Source organism: Calypte anna, chromosome 24 (genome assembly GCF_003957555.1).
Source record: "Calypte anna isolate BGI_N300 chromosome 24, bCalAnn1_v1.p, whole genome shotgun sequence".
Classification (NCBI taxonomy): domain Eukaryota; kingdom Metazoa; phylum Chordata; class Aves; order Apodiformes; family Trochilidae; genus Calypte; species Calypte anna.
The window spans coordinates 583941-608248 of record NC_044269.1 but is presented as its reverse complement, the minus strand read 5'-3'; the positions used below and the strand labels follow the sequence as shown (position 1 = coordinate 608248).

Genomic DNA, 24308 nt, shown 5'->3' with positions numbered 1-24308 from the left:
GAGATTCCACACAAATCCCAGCAGGCAGCTAGGGCCCCCACTGCAGGAGCCCTACTCACCCAACTTCTTGTTTCTTACACTGGTTTTACAGTGTCCCTGAATTCCCTCTGGGTGACATCTCACTAGAAACTTCCTTTCCCTCTTCCTAAAGACCATGTTTTAGCTAAAATAACCCACTGGCACCCAGCCACCCTCTGCCCTGCTCCCACAGCTGGGGCACATCCCTGTGCAGCAGGGCAAGCTGGCACACTTGGCTCTCAACAAGGTACTACCAGGTGCAAATAAAAGCAGCAGAACCCAGAACCTGGCTGTTGTGTTTTATTTCCTTTGCTTTGCAGCTTTTGGAGCTATACACGCTCCAAACTCTTTAAGTTTATAGTTTGCTGTTAGGAGAAATGATATGAAGAGAAGGCACATATGCTGAAGTCATTTATAGAAATGACCATGATGTTTTCAACAAGATGTTTGATCTGATGAACCCCAAAGATTTTGCATAACAAGATTGCTTTAAAGCAGAATTTTCATTTCCCAAAAAAATGGTAAAAATCAAGTTCCAGTGTGGAAGGTCAGAACTCAAACAGTTAAAAAATCCAGTATTTGGTTCAAAACATGGATGTAAACTAGAATGGAAGATGCAATAAAGGACAGAAAATCAAAACAGTATATACTATATATAACAATAAATACAGACTGGTTGTACTGCCTCATCTGCAGGCTTTCATTTTCCAATGAGATTTTTGATTTCTAGTGAAATCTCTTTGGTTTATGGTGTGATTTCAAAGCTATCAGCTTTTAGGCTTAGAAAACATCTCCATTCCCTGTCACTACTGTTCCTGTTCAACGTATCTCATAATTCTCTTGTTCTCTGTTTGTTCCTCCCCCTCTGTCCTTGCACATCTAAGATCTTTCTCTGTCTTTACAGGCCCTCCCGTCGCAGGGACGCAAAATGTGAATAAGACAACAGAGCAGCAGAGGCCCCAGCCAGGTACAGTTGGCTTTGTCCCCACTGCATTTGTTAATGGGTTGGTACCAGGCAGGGTGAATAAATGTGGCACAGAACCAACGGGCAGAGCCTTGCAGGGAAGTCTCAGTAATGACTCCAGGGTGACAATAACAACTCACTGAGAGCAATTGTTCCAAACCAGTCCTGTTTTACCTTCCCAGCCCAAAAGCAGCGTCCCCATTTCAGCTGCATCTCCTTTGAAGCATCAGGACGTGCTGTGACACAGGTCAGGAAGCAGTGAGGGGCAGGGAGATGTTTGTGCTGCAGCAGTGGAGTGTCTGCTGGTTACCTCTTCACCTCTGCTGCAGCATGTGCGAGGGAAGGAGATCCAAACAGAACCAACAAGGCTTCCCCTGCGTCAAAGAAAACCAAATAAAAAAAGCAAACCCTGTTGGGCAGCAAGCAGTAGTGTTTCCTGCTAGTTTCCCAAGGGGCCTTTGAAAAGCTAAATACCACCTTCTCTGCTTTGCACAGCTGCTTTCTATCCTTTTTTTTTTTTTTTTTAAGAGGTTGGTTCTTTTGGCACGGATTCAATCCACGAGCAAATGCTATAGATCCAAATCACCAAAACCAGAAAGAAGCAAAGAGAAGTGTAGAGATTAGGGCTGAAGAGGCCCCACAGAAAGGGAAAGAATTCATTCCTAATAAATGCATCGGGGGGTTTTCGAGAAACACTCAGCCTCATTGGAGCCAGTGACAAAGCTCCTGTTACTCCCGTTTGTCTAATGCTCTGCTTGACTCAGTAAGGGAGAGGTGGGTGAACATCTCAGTGACCTCTGGGGGAAGCAAGCTGCACTGCTAACAAATAAATTTCCAAAACCTCATTTGCTGTCCCACTCTTTTTATTAAGAGAAATAGACATGCTCCTAAGTTGTTCCTGCTCTACTGTCCCACATTTCTTTTTCACGTTCTGTGTTTTGTAGTTGACACATAAGTGTAGGGTATGTCTGAAGAGATTATGATCTTTGAAAGCAGGCAAGTCTGAAACCAATGCCAGAACCACTTTGCCATTTTGGATTCCATAAATAATTGGTGGTTGTTTGATAAAAAAAGAAACATGGAACACATCGAGTCTATTCCAGGCCCTGGGAGAAGAGGCAGTATGAGTAAAGAAAGGAAGTTAAAATCCAAAGTGGTTTCTAGAATAAACAATAATGAATTGTTGTTTGGGTTTTTTGATAAAACATTTTTTTAAACAGCTTTTTGTTGGTGTGGGTTTTTATTTCAGATCCCTATCAAATCCTGGGGCCCACCAGTAGCCGTCTTGCCAATCCAGGTGAGTTCATCCTCACATTTCAGACCACCACTAACAGCAAGGTTTGCTTTCCTTCTGCTCTCCTGCCCCACTCTGTGCTGGATGAGGAGCTGCTGTTCTCTGTCATTGGGGTAGGCTGTGAGAGCCATGGACCTGAGCTGTGCTCTCACATAAAAAATGAGGAAAGTGGTGCAATAGCACCTTTTTCAGGACAAAATCACCATCCTGAAAGATCTTACCCCAAACCAGTGTTCTCTAAGGAGAGTTTTGTAGGGGATGTAAACCTTGGTCTCAGATTTGCAGTACAGGTCAGTTTTTCTCTCTCTGCTGTGGACTAGCACAATGGAAGGCACAAAACATCTCTGAAAGTCACCAAATAATAACTGCCCCTACCAGTTCTGCAGAAAACAATCCCTGACTTTGGGGAATAAGATCTGGAGGAAAAAAATGCTTGTAAAGAAGCATCTTCATAAGGCTCTTTACTATTAGTGTAACCACACCGAATAAAACTAGGAGTCATTCAGTCTGGGGAAGAAATAATCTTATGTAACTCAGCTCACCAACTGGAAAGAAAACTGTAGGTATCCAAAACAATATCCATGGTAAACAGTAAGCAATAGAGAGCTGCAATACACTGTGTCAACCATTCAGTTAAAAACTGTGCAGAACAGTATGCTCGGGAAAAAGCCTGTTTATGAACAGCCCAAAGAATTTAAGGCCAAAGGCAACCATTATGAAATCTAATCTGACCTCAGACTCAGGAACAGAACAAAGGGTTGACTAACTTGTTTGCTGGGAACAGTTTATCCATTCCTACGCGAGGTTTCTAAGGCTTGAAGGAGCAGTTCCCAGTCCAGATCGAGATAGCCCTTCTGTTTCCTGCCTTTGTCTTTGCTTCTGAGCAGGAAACACCATGTCATTTCCTTTCCTCTTTGGCTCCCTTCTGGCAGGGAGCGGGCAGATCCAACTGTGGCAGTTCCTCCTGGAGCTGCTGTCGGACAGTTCCAACGCCAGCTGCATCACGTGGGAAGGCACCAACGGGGAGTTCAAGATGACGGACCCTGACGAGGTGGCGCGGCGCTGGGGGGAACGTAAGAGCAAACCCAACATGAATTATGACAAGCTGAGCAGAGCCCTCCGATACTACTACGATAAGAACATTATGACCAAAGTGCATGGCAAGAGGTATGCCTACAAATTTGACTTTCATGGCATTGCCCAGGCTCTCCAGCCTCACCCCACTGAGTCGTCAATGTACAAGTATCCGTCAGATCTCCCCTACATGCCATCTTACCATGCCCACCAGCAGAAGGTGAACTTTGTACCCTCACACCCTTCTTCCATGCCTGTCACGTCATCCAGTTTCTTTGGAGCAGCCTCACCATATTGGACCCCCCCTGCAGGAAGCATTTATCCAAACCCCAATGTCCCTCGCCACCCCAACGCCCACGTATCGCCGCACTTGGGCAGCTATTATTAGATGCTTTTATCTTCAAGTGGCCTTTACCAGTCTGGTTGGACTTCTTCTTTCCCTCTGGGATTTTTATGATGTTTTAGGGAACCCTTAATGGATAATTGTGGCCTTTCTGGGGAAGAATTAAAACTGGATATTGGTTATTCCTGGATCAAACCTTTTACTTTTGTAACTTTGCCTCTTGTGTCTTGGACTGAGAGATGGATGCTTCTTTGGGCCAGTACTCTGCATTTTCTTTGGTTTTTTTAATGCTTCTGTCCTCTGTAGGAATTGATGATGAAGATTGTTCACCATTACCTGGAATGATTGTTAGCTCTTTGATGAGAGAAATTTTTAAGGATTCAAAGGCTTTTGACAAGACATAGATCCAACTGTGGGTCGTAGGAAAAGATGACTACACGGAGTTTATTCTCACTGTGGAGAGGGTAGGCCATTTGATCAGTAAGTGGAGGACGCTGGGCTGCAGGGGACTGCAACTGGAATCTTAGCTTTAAGGCAGATGAGGATTTTCACCCAACTGGAAATTAAATATATATATATTCATATATATATATGCACATGTATGTTTTAAGAAGTAAAGGGCATTGAAGGAACTTTTCTAGAGCGTACAACTTCGTTAGACTGGGTATTAACTCCAGAAACATCAGAAACCAGAACAAAAAGTAACCTAATGTTGAGCACGGACATTCTTTGAAAGCAAAAGTGAAGTAAAACAAATGACAGCAGATCCCTGAGCTCTGCCAGAGCCTGAGGGACAGCTCCATGCTTCGGATTCGCGAACGCTGTGCGTTTGTCAGACCATCATCCCAAGGGTCAACAAATCAGAAGGCAAATTACTGTATAAATTATGCAGAGTTATTTTTCCCTATATTTCACAGTTTTAAAAGGAAGATTAAATAAAACGAGTTGACCTCGGTCACAAATGCAGGTTTGTTTTTTACTATCAGCTCAGTTGTTTGTGGGTTGTTTTGGGTTTTGTTTTTGTTTTCTTTAATGTAATTTGTACATCTTTTCAATCTGTACATTTGGGCTGTAGCTTTGTACTTTTTTGCTTAAAAAAAAATTAAAAACTAAGACATGAGTAATGTATCGGTTGGAGATAGCCTCGGTCCTGCAATTGGATCCCTAAATGACCCCCAAAGTAGCCAGAAATCTTCCAGATTTCCCTGGGTTTGTCTGGAGTAGAGTTTTTTCCTTGTATTAGCCTGTCATAGTAGTCTGCAAATTAACTACACTTAGCTAACATGTTTGCATCTAGCTGATTGGAAACAGGCACCAGCCTTTTAAAAGCAACTCTTGAAACATTTTAGGATTCTTTTTCACCAGAATCTTTAACTTTGGAAAGATCTTTGCCACTCCATGGAGAAAATTATTGAATGCTTCTTGTAGCATTTTAAAAAAACTTTCACCAGGGGTTTTTATTTACATTTTAAACATCCAAAAAGCCTCAGCCATCTCTAATTTTGCACATGTTAATTTGATGATCCACAAATGGTGGTTTGCTGCCATAAACAGAAGGGTAAACCACAAGCATTTGTGTTTTAGAACAGATGTTGGGGGTGGGGGGGAGTGTGATGGGACTTCCATTAGCTAAGTTGTATTAACTGGCAACCAATTAACAGGATCACAAATATCTAGTCTAGACACAACCTCTGGGACTCTGGGTGAGTGCAAGATTTGGTCCATGTGCATCCGATTGCAGGGTGAGTGCCTGAAACCAGAACATTCTAGTCTGCTCATAACTTTAAACAGAAGCACTGATGCCATTATTTAACAAAATGGAAAAAAAAAATAAGATCAAGCTAACCAGTTTAGGTCTTAGTGCTTTTGGGATGTTTCTAAGTAACATTACTGCAATAATCACAAAGTTTAAGTATGAAGAAATTACCCATGGAAATGGGGCTTTTGCTACTATATATATGCAATGTACTTTTTGGATATTAAAATATATATAATTTTGCAAGTAATCTTGGTGTTTTTTAAAAAATGTATTAAGTGTTACAATGAAACTGTTGTATGAAGAGGATGATGTAAAAAAAAATGTGACAAAATAAATGGTTTTCTTCTCTAAGGTATCATATTGTCCCACTCTCTCCCTCCCTTCTCATGCCTACAGATAAAGCATGAACGTTGCCTCTGAATTAAATTTAGCTAAAAAGGAAAACAAAGCAGCTCCACAGTAGTGGCAATCCTAATCCTTATCACTATAAAAAATATGTATGGACCTCCTAGCACATTTCTGTCTCTGGAGCTGGGGTTGATCAGACCTAATGTAGCCATTGAAGCGTCTAAATCAGAAACCTGGGCTCCATCCATGGAGAGAGAGAGAGAAAGTGGCAGAGTGGCCAGAGCTGAAGGAGGTGAAGTGTCTTGCAGGAGGATGGTGGCAGAGCTGGGAGCAGCCCCTTGCCTGTGTCCCAGTGATGCCAGGACACGCAGCCTCCCTCCCCACCACAGCCTCCTCACCATCTCCATCTCTTTGCTCCTCAGGGTACTCAGGAGTCGTTGGCAGAACGTAGGTATGTGCAATGCTGTCTGTGTTACCAGCCTGCTCGTGTTTCTCACCTATCCCCAAGCCCCAGGGAAAGCCAGTGCTCCAAAGCATTCCTGAGGTGGAGTAAGAGGCTGCAAAAACAAGGGCTGCCAAGGAATCTTCTGCTTGTGTATAAAGGTCAGGCCCAGGCACTTCCTGTATTTTTGCAGACACACGGTGGTCCTGAGAGATAGCTTGATCTTTCTGCTGATTTGATAAACCCTTAGAAATCCATAGCTGCACAAGTACACCATTTCCTTCCTCCACACACAACCTTTTGTTGGGAAGTCTCTAGTACAATAGCTTCCACCAGCTTGATTAGCAAGGCTGGGCTTTGAAACTGAGAGATGTTAGTGTGTGCTCAGCCACCACAGAGCTGCTCCCTTTGTGTATTCACCCATAGTTGCTCAATTTAGTCATAGGAGCACGTGTGGTTTTGCTTTTCTCTATTGTTTTTCACTGTACTGCAATCCAGATGCATTCTGGCTATGCATCAAGAGAAATGCAAGGGTTTTCTTTTCATACAGCGTGCCTGCCCCGTTGCCAGGAATAGGAAAGTCTGAAGACTGAGGCTGCACAAAAAATAACATCTAAAGGCAGAGTGTGAAGGTTATCTGAGAACAGAGATGTCTTTGATAGCAAAATTTAGTCAGCAGGATCCTTGGTGGAAAAAAAAGTGGCTTTTGAAAAAAAGATTTAAGAATTGTCTCTTTCTGGCTGTCCAACTTGCAACACTTTAAAGGAGATTGAGATGGAAGTTGATCATCAGCAGCCACAGCTCAGGTACTGTCAGCCTCTGTTCATCCTTCTCTCCAGTGTATTTGCTAATATTTAACTTTAGACAGAGTTTGCCACCCACTGGAGGCTTCATTCCCATGGAATAAAAAGAACTTGGAGTAAAGAAACCTCACACCAGTGCCCTAGAGAGCCTCAGACTGGTGGGGCACTTCCCAGGTGTTTTCCTAAGGTCTCAATACATCTACATTCCTCAGGAAAAGAAGTAATGACACCCAAATCAGAGTAGCCCCTTTGGACTCCCCAGTATTTGCCGGATTTTGCCATGCTGGAAGCTCTGGGGGGTTGTAGCAGGAGGGATTCTCCCTCCCAACCCAAGTTTCTGGTACACACTGAGAGAAAATAAACAAGGAATTTGACAGTACTAATGCTACTTTTTGCTTTTCCCAGGAGGACAAGGCAGATGGAATCCAAGTATTTCAGGCTTAAATCAGAAAGTTTACCAAACAGCTGGTTGGGATCACATGGTTGTGAGCTGTGAGCCAGCAGGGACAGGAGAGAATCTTCTCTGCATTGAAGTTCAGAATCCAAACCTCACCAGGAAGCCCTGCTCTCATTGAGTTCACTGGTAATGGAGCTATTAAGTTCTAGTGATCTCATGTTTGCCAGTACTTCTGTTCTTCTCCCCAAGCTCAAACACTGAACAGGATCCAGCTTAAGTATCCCAAACTTGAATTAGATCTGCATTTTGCCTGCTATGAATTGATTCTATATAAAGTAGAAATGGTGATAGCATCACAGTCTCTGAGCTCCAGTTGGGATCTTTGTGGCATTTTGTTTCTAATTTGAGATGTTCCTGTCTCATGCCTGCATATGAGAGAATGGGAGAAGGTATTCATACCGCTTCATTACAGACATCAGGTTTAGAACCTGCTTGGAATTACACTGTGAAGAGATGTTTTACCCCCACCAGATCACTGCTTAGAGTCTAGAGGATGGCATTCCCAGCTTTAAGCACTGGTTGGATGCTCTGAGTGAGGAGATGCCAAATCCTTTCCAGAGATTACTCCTATCTGTAATCCTTGTATGCCAGAACCCATCCTCTTACACACCTAGGAATTGTATTTCAACCTCGAGGATGAATTTCCAAACCCCTGTGGGTTTCTATCACACACCCATTGCAAAGCAGAGGGATCTCCCCATGCTAAGAACTTCCCCTTAGTAAGGAGAAGGAAGGATTTCTCACACTACTGCCCAAAATGTATCCTGCAGCCCTAGTGAGAGGTTAACTATGTGGGAAATTTGCCATAACTTCTGTTGTTGTGAGTAGCTGATGTGAAGCTGGACCTAGCTGGTAATATTTTATGTGCACTCTTACTGTTCCCAGTGACAGTAAATGACTCAAAGCCTGAAGCTCTGCAATAAAAGCACTGATGAACCCAGCTGCTGTTTCCCACCCCTACTGTCAGGAGAAAAGAGCCATCGGTCTCTAAACTCTGGGTTAAAGGAGACAGCTTCATTTTATTATACCACTGCAATAATAGGTTCATTTTTTTACAGGCTGTTTTGCTGTGCTGAGACAGGATTTTTAATGACCTCTGTGAAGTCAGTGTCAGCCCTCAGCCTGGCTGGGTTCCCCCCCATCAGACTGAGTGTGGCTGCATTTGGTGTTAATTAGTGACACGTCAGGGGCTGTGGTTTATAAACTCACTTCAAAGACCCTATTTGTGTACTTTTTGCACAATACCGAGCATAACATATATGTTATGATTTTCATCTGTAAAAGCAGATGCAAAAAGAGCTCTGACTTTTCTATCGTAGTAGGAAAGAATTACGAAACCCTCAGAGGTCACACAACGGATGGCACAGGACAAGAGAGTTCAGCTTGTGTGCCGTGAAATCCTGGTGACAGGGGCAGAACCCCCTGCGTGGGAAGCTCGGAGTCTTCTGTCACAAGAAGGAAAAGGCCACCCAAGCCCTGTCCCATCTCCCCTGATCAGTGGGGACACAGCTGCCCCTAAGGGGACACTGCACCCCAGTGCTGGCCCAGGTGTTACAGGTCCAAGTTCTGACCCAATCCTGACCCAAATGTTTGCAGCTGAGCTGCCCCTTAAGCCAATGTGAGCAGCTGCAGAAAACAAGCAGGGAACTTTTTTTTATCCATGCAGAGGAGGGAACTGAGCTACTCCTTACCTAGAAGGCAGAACAGGTTGAAAATTTGTATTTTACTTTAAGTTCTTGTCTGTTGCAGGAGGGGGACTGACCCAGGCACTCTGGCAGTTGGATGCCCAGCTCTTTCAGCACAAGAACTTGCTTCTTCCTTTCCAGGAACTGCTGCAAGCTTGTTTGCTTTGGCTTTTTATTAAACTTTCTGTCTCCTGGAGCTGCCCATCGCGCTGCTCGGATGTACCCTCCCTGTACCTTCCCTGCTCCCCAGAGCCCATGGGTGCTGCAGGGTGCCCGGGGCCAGCACCACCTCTGTTGGGCAAGCGGAGGAGGTGGCTACAACCCACGCCCGGTTTCTGTGTCCCCTGCAGGGCTCGGGACACCCCCGGGAGAAGCTAAAGCCAAGGAAAAGCGGGGGGAATTGGTGCCTTTTTGGAAGGGGGGTATGGTGCTGGGAAAGGGGTTCGGGAACTTTCTCCGCAGCGCAGGCGGCGGCCGCGGGGCTGGGCAGGCGGAGCGGCCGTTAAGGGTCGCGTCTCCTCAGAGCAGCGGTCCTGGTGAGTAAGCCCAAAAAAACCCTTTTTTTTTGGTTGTTTTTTTGTCCCTTCCACACCCCCTCCCGCCCCGGGCTTCGTGAGGGGTAGGTTGGTCCCGTCCCGCCCTTCTCCGCCTTTCCCTGGGCGTGAGGTGGGTGCGGTGAGGTCCCCGGGATGCGTGAGGATGGCAGAGGAGAAGGGTCCCGAGGTGCTGGCAGCGGGGGTTGCAGGCTTCAGGCTGGGGGTCTGCCCGCTCTCAGTGTCTGGGAGAAGTCGCCCTTTAGGCCCTAAGGAGCTGAGGATGCTCTGAGGGTGCGCGCAAAGCTCCCGGCTCAGGAGCACGAAGGGATGTGCTTGGAAAGTCGAAGTACCCTCAAGTGAGACGATAGTTTTACACACATGGCTTTAAGTCAGCCCGCTGCCTCAGTTTCTGTAGGGTTTGTAATGCACCAGGAACACTTCCAGATCGCAGGGGGGCTTCAGCTGCACAGGCGCCTTTGGCCATTGCTGCAGAGCTAACGTGGCACTAGAATAAAAAGCTTTCCCCAGAGGGTCTGTGGTGTTGCTCGTTTCTAACACCTGGGGAAACTGAGGCTCAAAGCAGGGTACAGGTGACTTGCTCCAAGTTACAGATGGAATATAGGTCTCCCCAGGCCCAGCCTCACTGTTACTCCCCCTCCACCTACTACAGACTCTGTTAGGGGTGCTTTAGATGCAGACGTGATGTTTACAGCCCCCAGCCCTCCACTTACACATCACCTCTGAATTCACTGCAGTGAATTAAAGCCTCCCTACACTTCTCTGAAGTGCCTAAATATATCCAACTAGCAGAGCTCGTTCCAAAAATAAGTCACTAACTGCATTAAACTTTGTGTAATAAAGTAAGGAACGGCCCCAATAAATTCTTTCTTGGCGCTTTCCAGGTTGCCATAGTTGGCAGTGTGCGGGCTCGGGGCTGATGCTCGTGTGGAGCTGGGAGGTGATCCGGAGGTGCGGGCTGCCATCCAGCGGCAGCTCCCGGGATCGCTGGCATCCCTCTGGCAGCACCCCTGCCTCCTCTGGCATCCTCGGTGTGAGTTGTCACAACAGTCTGATGCGGTCACTTAGTCTCTGCAGAGCTTGCTTGGGATGCAGTCACCCACGAAAGCAAGGGCTTCGATATTTCCCATGAGTACATCTGGCTAGCAGCATGCAAATGGAGATGCAACGTGATGATGTCTCGTTTCCAGCCTCCCCTTGCTCCCCTCCCTGCAATGGGGGTAATTTAAATCTGTCTTTACAGCAGTGCATTTGTTCAAGTTATAAGCTTCCCCAGGCAGATGCCCCCAGGATGTCAGCTTGGCCTCAGCAAGCACTCCGTGTCCTCTAGCAGCCTTCCTCACTCTTGTTCTAGTGACATTGTCACAGGATTATGTGTGCTTGAGGGCCAGTGAGGGTGTTGTGGCAGAGGCTCTCCAGGCTGCAGGAAGAAGCAGTAGGCAGAGATTCACCAGAGGGTTTAGGAACTTGCTCAGCTTCCCCTGTGTCGTGGCAGGGGCTCTGCTCACATCCCTTGTGTTGTGCTGTGGTTCCTCCCAGCTTGTGTGGGGAACAGGAATTGAGCCAGCACGATGGCATTTCAAGGCAGGGGTGAATTGAAGGGGAAATAAAGGCTCTTCTTAGCTGAATTTGTGTGAGTCTAACCACATCAGTTTGCTGCCTGGCGAGAGAAAAGAGGATATGACACCTCAGCTGCTCTCACTTGTGTCAGGGCTTTGCACGCTGCTGACTTGTTTATGGGGGAGTAGTTGAGTTTACAAGTGTACAAGTTATCCAGGCAATTGCTGGGAGCTGGTTGGCAGTGGTCTGCCACATTTCAACAGTGCAAGTCAGTATGAGTATCTAAACAGTCTGCCAGGGTTTGTTTGTTTTTATTATTTAGGGATCTCTTCTCACCAGTTACTACCAAAGAGTGTGTAGTGACAGCTAACTAGCATATGTAAGTTTACTAAAAGCAGTTATTTTAATTCATGGCCTTTTCTTCAGCAGTCAGCAGGATGCCTTATTCATTTGCCAGCAGGAGGGTACATCTATTTCAAAATGATTGAAATATTATGCACAGCTTGAACGAATGTTTAAATACAGTAGAAGAAACATGTTGTTTGTGAAATGAGAAGATAAATTAAGTTTAGTGCAGACACATTATTCCCAAGCCTTGCTGCCTGGCTAACACTTTCTCGGCTAAGTCCTGTAGGCCTTACTCCACCAGTCAGTACATAGTCTTGATCTCTTCTCCTGAAGAGGGAGGACTTTCTCTCCAGTCCTTTGCTTTGTATTGACTGTTGGGCTCCATGACATGTCCCACTGTGAAAGGACTCACTGCTGCTGTGACAGTACGGGCAGCCTGGAGCTGGGGTGGACAGAGAGGCAGGGACAGGAGAACTGTAAGGCTTGAGAAGAGAGCTGTGGAGATGTAGGCATGAAACAGGGTCATGGATAAAGAAACCAGTCTTTGTTTTGCAGTATTGAGTCTGTGGCTCCCTGCAGCCACTTCTGCTCAGCAAGATTACATTATTTTCATCCTCTTAACTGAACTTTCTTTTAATGGCAGTAGGGGTGACAGCCCCCAAAATAGACTTCCTGTGGAGTCTGTCCTGAGTGGCACTGTGTGCAGCATGGCTCCCGATAACCCTATTTCCCTGCCCTGGCTCTTTATCTCTGTGGTGACAAACAGCTCTCTCTGGACAGAAAGAGGAAATTCCACTCATTGTTCTCCTGCTGCAGGGCTCAGACTGCAGTGCTCTGTCCCCTGCTCGGTGCACCGCTGGCAGGCGTTTCCTGAAGTGACAATCAGCAGCAGGCTCATGGGAGGAGGCTTTTGCTCCTGGATTCTCATTTAGGTCCCAATATGATTCCCTTCTAATTAAGCTCAATAGCTCAGCCAACTTTGGATACGTCCCCCTCTTATCTCCCCTGACTGTGCAGTAGCCAGACCTGCCTCTGGAACACCAAAACATGGAAATCACTCCCTCTTCCCTGAGGCAGCTCCACTTGCTTTTGAGGCAGGGGTAATTTAGAATAGAGTGAGCAACAGGTCAGCATCCGTGCAGTGAGAGCAAGTATCTTCTCTTTGAGTTGTGGTAGGGCTTTATACTCCTAGATGTGAATAATGCCTCTTCACACTTGTGCAGTAGAGACATAGGAGAAGAGGTTGGGAAAGCTGTGTCCTGAACACAAGGTTAGGATTTTGGGGTGGCTTTCCAGGGGCAGTGCCTGAAAGTGCATTCTCTTTATAAACCACCTCGTGGACAGGAGCTGCAGTGGTATCTGATGTTTTTCCCTCTAGGGCTAACATCCCAAACCATCTTCACTTATTTTCTTTAAGTTTTTTCTGGCTTTTGATTTTATAGCTGGTTGGACCTTTTAAATGTATTTCCTATTGCCTTGGTTTTTTGTACTGTCCAGACTGTCTTTCTACTATTAAGGGTACTATTGGTGCATCTTTTCTCCCCAGGGTAGGGTGTATAACTTGGAGCCCTGAATGTGGTACCGTTTTCTAGGGAATTACAGGACAACTGTACAGGAAGCCTAGGAAGGAAATGTAGCAGCAGCCTTTTGGTTCAGACAAGCCTGCAACTCCTGAGCCTTTATTTCACTGGTGGGAGAGCTGCAGGTGCAGTGGTGACTGGGACTGTAAAAATATTCTACAGTTGACAGTGTTATTTTGGAAGGCTGCAAAACCAGTATGGTTAAGATACTGGGAAATATATCAATTACTCTGAAGGTTTTGGCTGCCAGTTCTAGCATTACTTAGTTCTAGCCATAGTACTGTCTGTTTTAGTAACTCTGTGATGAGAACAGAACTCTTTGAGCTGACCTTTCCATTTGAAGAGGGGCATAACAGCAGTGTACTGAAAAGATGAAAGATTGAGACAGCTGAGAATTGGCTTTTAAAGTGCTTTAGTGACATATTTGTTTGTAACATTCTTCTTTGTACAGTTTATGTACTTTGTCCCAAGTTACAGATGGCAAATCTGAGATAGATACAGAAGTGATTTATTGTGAACCAACAAAGGAGTTGATACTACACTGGGACCAAGACCAGAACACTCTTGGTTTCCAGAGTTTCATTTCCATACTTGTGTTATGTCCATTTGCAAAGTAACTTTGTCTTGTCATCATTTCACCTGCTTAACTGTCCCCTCCTTTTCAAACCACTCAGTCCAGCAGGTTTTAAAAAGATACTCCCATTTTACCACTGTTGAAAATGAGATGAGCTAAATTGCATCACTGGGAAGGGTTCCCAAAATTAGCTGTCTTTGGTCTGCCACCTCAGCTCTCAGCAAAAGAACTAGTTGGGGGGGAAAAAAAGGCTGTGAAGAAGTGGAAATTCACCAAAAAGTTATTGAAGCTCTTCTTCTTATGCTTCAAATTTAAATGTCAAAAATCATAGCACTGAACAGAACTTGTTTCCTGTAGGAACGCACATTTTGCTGTGGTGAGATGAACAGTTTGGAATGAAATCCGAAGCCCACTGTTGGTGGGTGGCTCCTATGCTGTGTTTTTGTTTTAATAAGACCTTCACGCTTCAAAGGAAAAGATAATCTGTGTTTGCATTGTGGATTTTTGGAATGATACATTTGGAGTTGGGAATTTCCTCTCTTCTCCCAGTGGACTGCTCTTCTGCCAGGTGTGAAGCAATCTATGTCCATCTCCCCACTGTGGCTCAGCTTCTTTCTGGATAGTTGTATTCAGATGTTTCCTAATTTCACAGTTAGCCAGCTCCCAGGGGGTTGAAATGTATCTCAAGGTGAAACAGGAATAAGCTGTAAAATTCTTGTTATTGCATAGTGGGTCTTTGCTTCTCTTTTTTATTTATTTATTTATTCTTTCCATTTTTCGTTTCCATTGAGCTATTTTTTCCTGAAAGGAATCAAAGGCTTTCCCAGGAGAGAAGTAGTGTTTTACAGAGTTCTAGGTGCAGCAGGATGGGCCAGGCTTTGTCTTTCCTAGCTTCCTAAGCTCATACCATCCCTTAATGCTCCATTCCTGTAGATGAAGCAGCCTCAAAGAAAGAAGGAGTTGTCCAAAATGTTCAGAAGTTCAGGTGTTCTGGAGGCAGAGAATCTGCTTTTATGGAGGACTTTGGCAACCAGGAATATATACTTTGTGAGGCTCTGGCTCCTAAGTGCATTAGGTTTCTTTAGCCTTGTCTTCTGTCTCCCCTTTTCATGTTCTCATTCCAAAAGCCATGCATCTTTCATTTGTCCTGAAGTTTCTCCCCATCTTTACAGGTTTTTTAAGTCTTGTGTGCCTCTGGGAACTTAAATGAGTTGGACATTCCAACATAGCAGCATCATAGTGTTCCATAGGTATAAAATGATAAATTCTATGGAATATATATAGCGTAGTTAAATAGTAGCATTCTGTTCCTCTTAAATTTGAGGGTTTTGAGAAGATAAAGGCTGGTTTTGGAGTAAAAACAAACCTATATTTCTTTTGTGTGTTGCTAAGTTATTGATCTTCTCAAGATAGTATTAATTTTGAAAAACAGTCCCGTGAATACCTAGAACTACATTTTTGTGTCACTGGTTTCACTGACTTCTGACAAAACAAAGCCAGGATTATCATAACCTTTCTTCTCTTTGGCTTTGGCTTTCTCGTTGTAGAGACAGAAGGCACAGTGGGGAGTCTCCACAGCCACTGTCTTGCTGAAGTTCTGGAAATCCACTCTGTATTTCCCTTCTTTGGTCTTGGACACAATGGGAGCAAAGCGGTAACCCCAGAGCACCTCTTCTGGGATGTAGGATGTCCTCACTTGACAGGTAGCACTGGTGGCTTCAACTGTGCCATCTAAAAACACCACCAGTTCAAAATCTTGCTGCAGAATGGTTTCTGCTGCCATGTGGAAGAACGGGCTGTTCTTATCTATGATATGATAGATAGTTAATGGGGAGATGAAGAAGAGGTTCTCATTGCCAGCATCCACTATAAATTCTATGTTGACCTGGTCCAAAATGATGGTTTCTCCCTCTGGGGTGATAGTGGTCTTCAGAAGCTTCCCGTAGATGTGACTCCCAATCAGCAGACTCTTCCTGAGGTTTGCCACCCGAATAAGGAGACAGAGCTTCCCTCCACGTTTGCTGATGACTGCATTCTTGCTGAAGGTGATGGTCTTAGCCCGGTTTTTGGACCTTGATATCTTGGCTAGGATGGCACCACACATAAAAGAATTGATGATTACCCCCAAGATAGACTGGAAGATAAGCAGGAAAATGGCAGTGGCACATTGCTCTGTGACACATCTGAAGCCATAACCGATGGTCACCTGGGTCTCCAAGGAGAACAGGAAAGCTGAAGTCAGGCCATTGATATTCTCGACACAGGGGGTGTGATTTATGGAAGGGTTGAATTCTGGAAGATCTTTGTGTATGTATGCCACAACATACCAGAGGAGACCAAACAGAAACCAGCTGCCTAAGAATGCTGAAATGAAGATGGTCATTTTGTATCTCCATCTGAGATCCAGGATAGTTGTCCATATATCAATCAAAAAGACAAACCTTGACTGTTCTACATTGCCAAACTCGATGTTACACCTTCCATCTTTGGAGACAAGCCTGGCTCTCCTCCTGCTGCGTTCTCTGATGTGCCTGGTGAAGCGTTTCCGGAGGTAGTTGAACATTCCCTCTGCTGATAGTGTTCTGGAGAGTAAGAAGTAATAAACATTACAGGTAACACAGGTTGCAGTTAGACCTGCAGGTGAGAAGAAAACTCTGACTAAGTCTTATGAGACTTGTTTAGGAAACAGTTACACCATTTGCATATTTTCCCTCAGTTGGTGGGGAAATGTTCCCAGTAAGTATATGAGGAAACTCACAGTTTCTTGCCTAAGGAGCATTCCAGCAAAATATAATCATTTTGGCCTGCTCAATAAACTTGAATCAGTCAACTGTTAATATTGTCCTCTGCTGAGCTGATTATTCAAGTGGAGAAGCAGGTAACTTCATCGTGGGTATATGCTGGGAAAACAGGTGAGTGGCTGGGTTTTAAGGAGTCTTTCTGCCTTTTAGAAGATGGAGTGAGGCCTGTCTACATGCACGTGTGTGTGTACCTCAGCATTAAGAGACCCTGGATATGATGTGGGCAGTGAATTTAGGAAGAAACGTGAGTAGATGCAAAAGGCATAAGTAAGCCAGATATGCAGTTGTTTTTTGCATAGTTACAGACTGGGTTTGAAGATTTGGATTTCAAACTCTGGAAAGCTGGAGACTTGGTAATTTTTTGCTACTGTTATTTTATTGCTGTATTACCCTTCCCAACAGAAGGTGACACTAAAATGACCCTTAGGAATGATTTTTTTAGAGGCAAGCTAAAGATGCTACACCACTTACCTGAAGCCTGCATCAATCACTGTCCCCCCCAGGCTTCCTTTCCAGCTAGAAGCAAAATGCTTAGGCTCAAATTGTTGTCAAATGGACTGCCCCAGTTTTGCTTGGCAAGAGTTGTTTAGCTTCCTTAGGCTATAATTCCATATATCCAAGGTGGTGCTAATCCATAGATGTGTAGAGTATGAAATGTATCATTCAGCTGCTTGTGATTGCCTGTGCCAGTTGACTCCACACTGACAGTAAAGGAAACACATGCACCCTCTGGGGGTCTCTTGTCTTGTCACCTGAGCTGTTCTCTGAAGGAACAAACTGCTCTTTGGCAAAGCCTCTTTCCTTTACTCTGTAGGCATCCAGGTTAACTTGGAGGAGCTGCCTACTGTTGTTTCAGTTGGCTAAAACAGAAGTTCTTCCTTTAGTTACAGGGGCCAGAGAAAACCCTTAGATTGGAGTGATGGAGTCTAAGGACAAATCAATTACATTTTGTAAAGCCAGAAGTAAATGCTATTATTTAATGTCCTTATTTGTGTCAACAGCCTTGAGAATGAGTTTGTCTTGTACAGTTGCTTTCTTTCTGCACTTAGACTGAAATAACTTTGCTTCTCTGCACATTACAATTCCAATAAAAAAAATTCAAGGTCACTTTAGTTGTAACATAGCTTTTCACTGTTTTAAATATTTGCTGTTGAATTTATCTGTTGTGAATGTGGCTGACAAAGGTTAAACTTTAAGCACATATTTAAGGAAGGGGGAGAATGAGGTCACCTTCTGAACAGTCCAAGTTTTATTTTCCTGATGCACATTCAATAAGTTCATGTTAATGCAAAGTTTGAGCCAAGGTAAAATATTCCTGTGCAGCACACTAGTCAAAAGAGCTTTTCTATTAACTTCTGATGCTCCTATTGTGCAAAAACTATGCAGCTTCAGCTCTCACTGGCATTCACTTTGGGATTTTTCTGCAGTAATGTGCACATTAGCTGTCATTACCAGAGTAGTGTGTGAAGCACTGGGTCCATCGGAAGCTGCACACCTGTACTGTCCAGGTGAGCTACAGCAGATGTGCCCCTTATCCCAGGGAATAGGTATGAAGGGAAGAAATCTGAAGAAAAATTCTGGTTTCTGATTCATCCATCTTCTTATGCTTCTTGTGATAAATTGCTATGACAGTTCTGATAGGTCTGATTGCACCTTCATGGGAGATCTTTGGGAATTTAACCAAGGATCTGGACATACAATTCAGTAGATAATAATCAGAGAAGAACTGAGAGCTAATCAGCATGGCCATCAGACTGGAACCTTGAAAAGAGATCCCTGATTTTATCATTCTTTTCCTGCCTCTTTAAATTTGGCATGTCCTCTTCAGAGGTTGCTCAAGCCCTGCTTGAGCTACCTACAAAAGAGGCAGAAGAATGACACCCTTCTTCAGGCAGGATGACAAAAGAATTCTCCCTTCAGCAAATCTTTCTTGCTCCCACACACAACTGAACTGTGTTGGTTTCCTTCAGCAGGAGAAAAATTCCCTCCTGGATCAGCATGCTGCATGTATATCACAGGCTGTCTAGAGGAGATTATATAAAGTGAATTATATAAAACAGCACTTGAAGGCCTTTCAATTGAAGTTGGAGGTAACCCAGCTAAATCTTAGCTAATATTTACCAGCATACATTTCCTGTTGGGCCCAAATAAACACAATATTGCTGTCTGCCTTGTGTGTCACATTCCTTGTTGCAAGGATTAATAAAAGTGCTGCTGTCCTCAGGCATAATATGTTCATAGGTGGTGAGCTGCAGCTATTCCTGAACAATGAGGCATTTGCCAATGAAACTACTCAATGAATAAAGATGGCACATCAAGGTTAGCTGTGAAAACAAGGAGTTTCCACCACCCTGTTCCAGTCTCATTCCTCAGTGATCACTAGAGTAAGCAGAAACTCTAAGACTTTTGTTCTCATATTCCTGATTTTTCCTAGCTAATTTCTGTCCCTTCACCCAGAGTCTTAGATAACTGCTCAGAAAGTTGTTAACAGATGCATTTCTACCTTTTCTCTGCATTCCTACAAGTAGGTAACAGCAATGGTTGCAGTTCTGCTTGCTACATACCAGCCGGAGTTCCTCTGCTCAGGCAGGAATGTAACTGAGTGGTTCTCTTTGCTCTTACTTTTCAGTTGTTTTGTTTTGAAAAATTCTGTATGTGAGGGATAATGACCAGGCACTGTGATTGTTTTTGAGTCAGTCCTTTGTGCAGAGCAGGTTAATCCAGGGAAATGGCTTTAATCTCAGCCACATGCAGCTCTTGAGGAGATCAGTGAGTGAAGGAAGGGGCAGGTGTTTAGTGTTTGATGGGCGCCTGGCAAGAACAAAGTTCTGTCACCTGCTATTTCACTGAAGTTCTGGTGTTACTTCCCTTCAGCGATGGTTGGGTGAGCAAAGTTGGCAGAACTGAATCATTAGGGGGAGATAGCATAAATGAAAAGCAGCCCACTGAATCTGCAGCTTTTGTTAGAAATACATCTTTGTTAGGGATTCAGATGAAGGTCTAAGAAGCTTAGGTAGAAGAAAGAGGAATACAGTTTTAAAGGATTATTTTTTTTCAGCTCTGTTCAGGTCTTTTCAAAACTCAGATCTTCTTTCAGTCTTTTCTGTATTTTTCTTTACGTTGAACCTTCTCTGAAGGTGTGTGAAATACCCAGTCCTTAATACCTTATAAAATCCTTTTTTATTAGAAAAGCAAACTGTAACACTTAGTTTGATGGTGTGTTATCTACTGATTTACTCCCGGGATCTTTGAACAGTACAGCTCATTTGCTCTGGGTAGAGCACCAATGTGCCTGTTGTGATGAGAGCTGCAGCATGCCAGCTCCCTGTCTTCCTCTTATATCAAAGTTTTGTCAGAATCAAGGACTGCCCAAGACAGAGCTAACTCAGTACTGAATCAATTGTAATCATGACAAGACTATAAACTCGCCTAAAGCTGCCTGTTAGTTAGTCCTGGAGGTATGTCTAAAATCAGTGTGGTTTGCAGTCTTCTCCCTGCCCATGCTACCTTTCTGATGACACGTTAGCAAAGGACCAGACCTGCTGGAACAGGCAGGCTGACGCCTGGCAATGTCATCATGAAGTGTTTACTTCTGATAGAAGATCTTGAGCAGTGTGAGATGAAGGATCCTTCAACTCAGAGTGCTGATCTGGCAGTCCTGTCACAGCTCCAGTCTGGTGACTGCATTTTGCCAACCTAAAGCCCAGCTGAAATTTCTGGTGGATACAGCAAAGGATCTTCCCCCCTGCCTTGCCCTCTCTCCTATTCCTGTGGGATGGTGAAGAGCTGCCCTGTTCCCTTCCAGTGATGCCTGCTTTCCAGCAGGAGTGGCAAAGTGGTACCTGTGTGTTAGTTCATAACACTCCCTGTGATATGAAATGCCTGTGGAACAGATGTCTTTCATCTCAGGTTACTGCAAGCACACAAGTAGGATCTCACCAGCTTTATGTGAGTACCTAATGAATAAATGAAAGAACAGGTGCTGCAGCAGTGGAGACTCAAGCAAATCATGTTTTCTGAAAGCTGAAGAGTGTTTGGGGTCCTCAAAGGTTAAAATACTTACTTCAGGAGAATAAATAAAGGCTTTACGACAATGAAGTCATTACTGTCAGTGTTAGCAAGTAATAATGGTGTAATTAGTACACAAATTAGCTGTACACAAAATTAATCCATAGCCACATTTACGGGGGAGAGAGTTTAAAGGCTTCAGGTGACTGCAGAGCAAATTGTATGTCACAGATAAGCAAACACCTCCAAAGTTTTGATAGATTGACAGAAGCAGCATTTCTTCCTGCCCTGTGTGCCAGGGAGGCAAGAGGCCAGCTCCAGCCCACAGTCACTCCCTTTCTGCTGCTTACTGGAAACATGGCACTTGTAAAACAGCTCTGTCTAGACAAAAACATTTGCAAGCACTTTCCAGCAATAATCACTTCATATGGACTAAAGAAAACTTCATTATTTGATATTTTTCCAGTGCCAGACTAATTCTATGGCTAGACTTTATCTCCCACAGCACCTTCTACTGGGACAGGGAATTCCCAGGCATGGATGGTGCAGATGATTCACTTCACCTTCAGGATGCATCTTGAGATGTGCAGTCATGCTGGGTATTTTGCCTCTGGAGAGTAGATCTGGGAGCTGAGCTGCCTTTGCTACACAGCAAATTTTCCCAGTGGAACTGTTTCTGTTTTCAGACAATTAGGTTTCCACTGAAAATATATAAAATTTTTATTAGGAAGCGGTTCTTTTGGATAATTTTTTTTCCCAAGCACATTGTATCTTTTGGGATTTTTCTTTCCTAAAAAAAATTTCTCAAAGCTTTTGTGTGACTTTTGTGTGATGTGTCTGCAAGAGAAAAAAAATAGGGATCTAACTAGCCAACAGTGTTACGCTGGTTTTGTATTCTACTTAAGAGAATTAAGTTTGATTTACTGAGCAGTCTTGAAAATAAAACATTCAGCTTTTTGTTGAAACATTCTGATGGCAAAAGATAAGTGTTTTCTGGTTGCTTTTCCTCTCTGTTGCTAGAAAAAGGCTTTATACTCTGAACTGGGTGGAAAGGCAGAGTAATAGTTACTGACCTATCTGCCTGGGAGCAGAAGGTACCCAGAACCCAAGAGCTGACTGGCAGGCAGTCAGGTGTGGGCTGGGGAGGCAATATTGCATCAACAGCAGCCATAAAATCACAGGGAAATGGGCAGAGTCATGTGAGCCCATTTGTGGTCTCTCATTTCGTTGTTCTTTGCTGATGTCTGTAAGGGGTTGGATCATTAACTCCCTCTGTGTTCCTGCAGGTTGGCAATGTCAAGTCCCAGGCACCAGCAGGATGCGGCAAAGGAGCTTTGTGCAGCAGCCACCCAGCCAGGAGACAGCCCTGACCTCAGGCAAAACCTCTCTGACAGTTCTGACCCTGCTTCAGCTTCTAGTCTCAAGGTACTCAGCATTCCCTGGTCACATAAAAGTTTCTGTTAATGCACTCTTTCTTTCTAAAGTGTTGGTAAATGTAAACTGAGTGAGGCTTCATCCTGCTTGGAAAAGGACCCAGCTCTGGGTGTGTGTAAGGTTGCTGACAGGAAACATTAACACAGAACAGTTTCAGTGTGGTTGAAAAGGGGTCCTTGGTTACTCAGTGCACAAGCCAAGCATGAAGTTGCTCTTTGCACTCTATGGCAGTGGTAAAGGACCAAAAGCAAGAAAGCAAATGTTGCTCTGAGACAAAGTCATCTCATAGTTCACATCACAGACAATAGACAAGGGATGCAGTGAAATACTCAGAACAGACTACAAGAGCCTTGCTAGCCCTGCTGTGTGGTCAGCCCTGCAGGCAGCATTTGTTGTGCTGTCATGCTCCTTCTGGGTGAGCCAGAGGAAGGTGAAGGAGAAGCGAATTACCATTTAACCTGGATGATCCTGCAGTGGGAAGAGTTCCTTTGGATTCTGCTGCTTTGTTTCTATAACAGACTGTACCTGGTTTGTTGGTGCTCTGACCAGCTATTTGTTACTCGTGATAACACTGCTTTGCTGCTCTCTTTCACCTGTTCCAGGGGGAACAGTGTCCTGGGCAGTTAACCTAGGCAGTAGTTTGGGAATATTTTCATGTATTGTTAGGAGCACTGTCCTGTTGCAGTCCTTCCCTACAGCTAGGCTGTGATTTCAGTTTTTTGTGGTTATCAAGGTGACTTTGATTTCTAAACTGGTTGGCTTGTTGCCAGTGAGCCAACCACAGCAGCCTCGACAGGACAATGATATTGGTCTTGATAAGCCAGATTCAAATATCTGCTTTGCCAGGTTCCTGTTGGGAGCCCCAGCACTGAGAGTTTCTCAAATTGCAAGAGAAAAGAACTGGAGGTGAACCAGATGATGGAATAGATGGTAGGTGCATTCTGCAGCACCTTCTGAAATGGTTAAGGATGAGGAGAAATGTGGATTCACTGGTCTGTAAACAGGCAGCTCTTGAGCTGTGGTGCTGACTGTGTGGTCTCAGAATGTTTTAATTGCTTTCTAATTCATGTCCCCTGTCTGCAAAAGAAATAACAATAATTCCACTACTTTACAGGCAACTGTGAGGCTGTTCTAATGATGATAATGTTTTTTCATGATGTAGAGTGTTATTTTATTACTAAGCAACTTCTTGACTGCCTGGTCCTGTTAGAGTCACTTAGAAATTATTTTGAAATCCTTCAGGAGTGAGTGTGTGCCATAAATACTAATTACTGCTATTTTTTTTCCATGTAGAAGGCAGTTCTTTCAAACTTTATTCTATTCACAGACTGTTTCCTTCAAGGGCATGTGTTAGATTCTTCTGAATGTGTCCTGTCTGTCCTTCAGAAGTTTTCCAGCAGTGATGAAAGAGGTATCATTCCAGGCTTGCCCTCTATTAATAGGCATTTTGGACTTAGCTTTTTGAACTTGCTTTTTACCTCAGCAGAATAAAGGGACACCCTGACTGCTGTAACAAGGGGAATGGAAGCATCTGGGAGGGAGAATGCAGCCTCATAATTCTTACAGTACATCTAACAACCAGAGACACCAACAATAAAATCATAGAATTGTTAAAAAGGGAAAGAATTAATTGCATTCCTGAGCAGATACATGTTTCCTTGTGCCCTTTTGGATGGAGGCTGTCTCCTATGGGAGGTCCTTTGTATCTGTCCATCTGAGATGCTGAAATACATTGATCACATTACCTGTTACCTGTTCATCTTGTGTTCTTTTCCTGCTCACTGGGCCTGCAAGACTCCAAGGTTGAATGTCACCTGCTGCCTGCTTCATCAGTTGATGTTCAGCAAGAAGAGTATCAGACACCAGTAGCTTGGAACATTTCTTTTCACCACACAGTGCTCTGATCACAAGTGCTGGCAGCACTGCAAACTTTGACTGACAGATTTTGTCCTACTTCTAGTTCCTGGTTTCTATGATGTTCAACCAAGCTGTCTAGATACATCTTGTGTCATTACAGTCTCATCTCAGTGGCTTCTTTTCCCTCAGCTCTTCTTGGCTGCTGCACTGGGAGGTAGACACCAGCCAACATTCCAGTGCCTTCTCTAGGGATGCAAAGCAGAGCCTGCAGCCCCCACCATGGCTTTTAAAGTCAGTTTGCAGTCCCAGGACATGGGCTGTGAAAAAGTCTGACTTCAGAGCTTTTCAGCTGAAGTCAGAGGTATTAAAGGCATTTGATACTCTTTCATACAGCAAATTTTGTCT

At 44.2% G+C, this 24308-nt stretch overlaps 3 protein-coding genes across 7 annotated transcripts in view; 2 read left to right on the top strand and 1 right to left on the bottom strand.

Moving 5' to 3' along the window:
- The window catches only part of FLI1 (Fli-1 proto-oncogene, ETS transcription factor), an 84249-nt gene extending 78451 nt beyond the window's left edge, over positions 1–5798 (top strand). For all 5 annotated transcript variants that reach the window (XM_030464697.1, XM_030464695.1, XM_008498491.2 and 2 more), the window contains 3 exons: positions 923–985; positions 2232–2279; positions 3209–5798. In XM_030464697.1, coding sequence (XP_030320557.1) covers positions 923–985; positions 2232–2279; positions 3209–3738 — 641 coding nt within the window. In that variant the 3' untranslated portion in view covers positions 3739–5798. The remainder of the gene's footprint in view (positions 1–922; positions 986–2231; positions 2280–3208) is intronic.
- A 9455-nt stretch (positions 5799–15253) lies between these two features.
- Positions 15254–23951, bottom strand: KCNJ1 (potassium inwardly rectifying channel subfamily J member 1). The gene is made up of 2 exons (XM_008498492.2): positions 23939–23951; positions 15254–16374 (listed from the first exon to the last, which is right to left on the bottom strand). Exon 2 carries the CDS (start codon positions 16364–16366, stop codon positions 15254–15256), a length of 1113 nt encoding a protein of 370 aa, XP_008496714.1. The 5' UTR covers positions 16367–16374; positions 23939–23951.
- Positions 21983–24308, top strand: part of KCNJ5 (potassium inwardly rectifying channel subfamily J member 5) — a 40328-nt gene continuing 38002 nt past the window's right edge. Inside the window, exon 1 of the mRNA XM_008498493.2 lies at positions 21983–22037. The gene's annotated coding sequence lies outside the window, so the exon portion shown is untranslated. The remainder of the gene's footprint in view (positions 22038–24308) is intronic.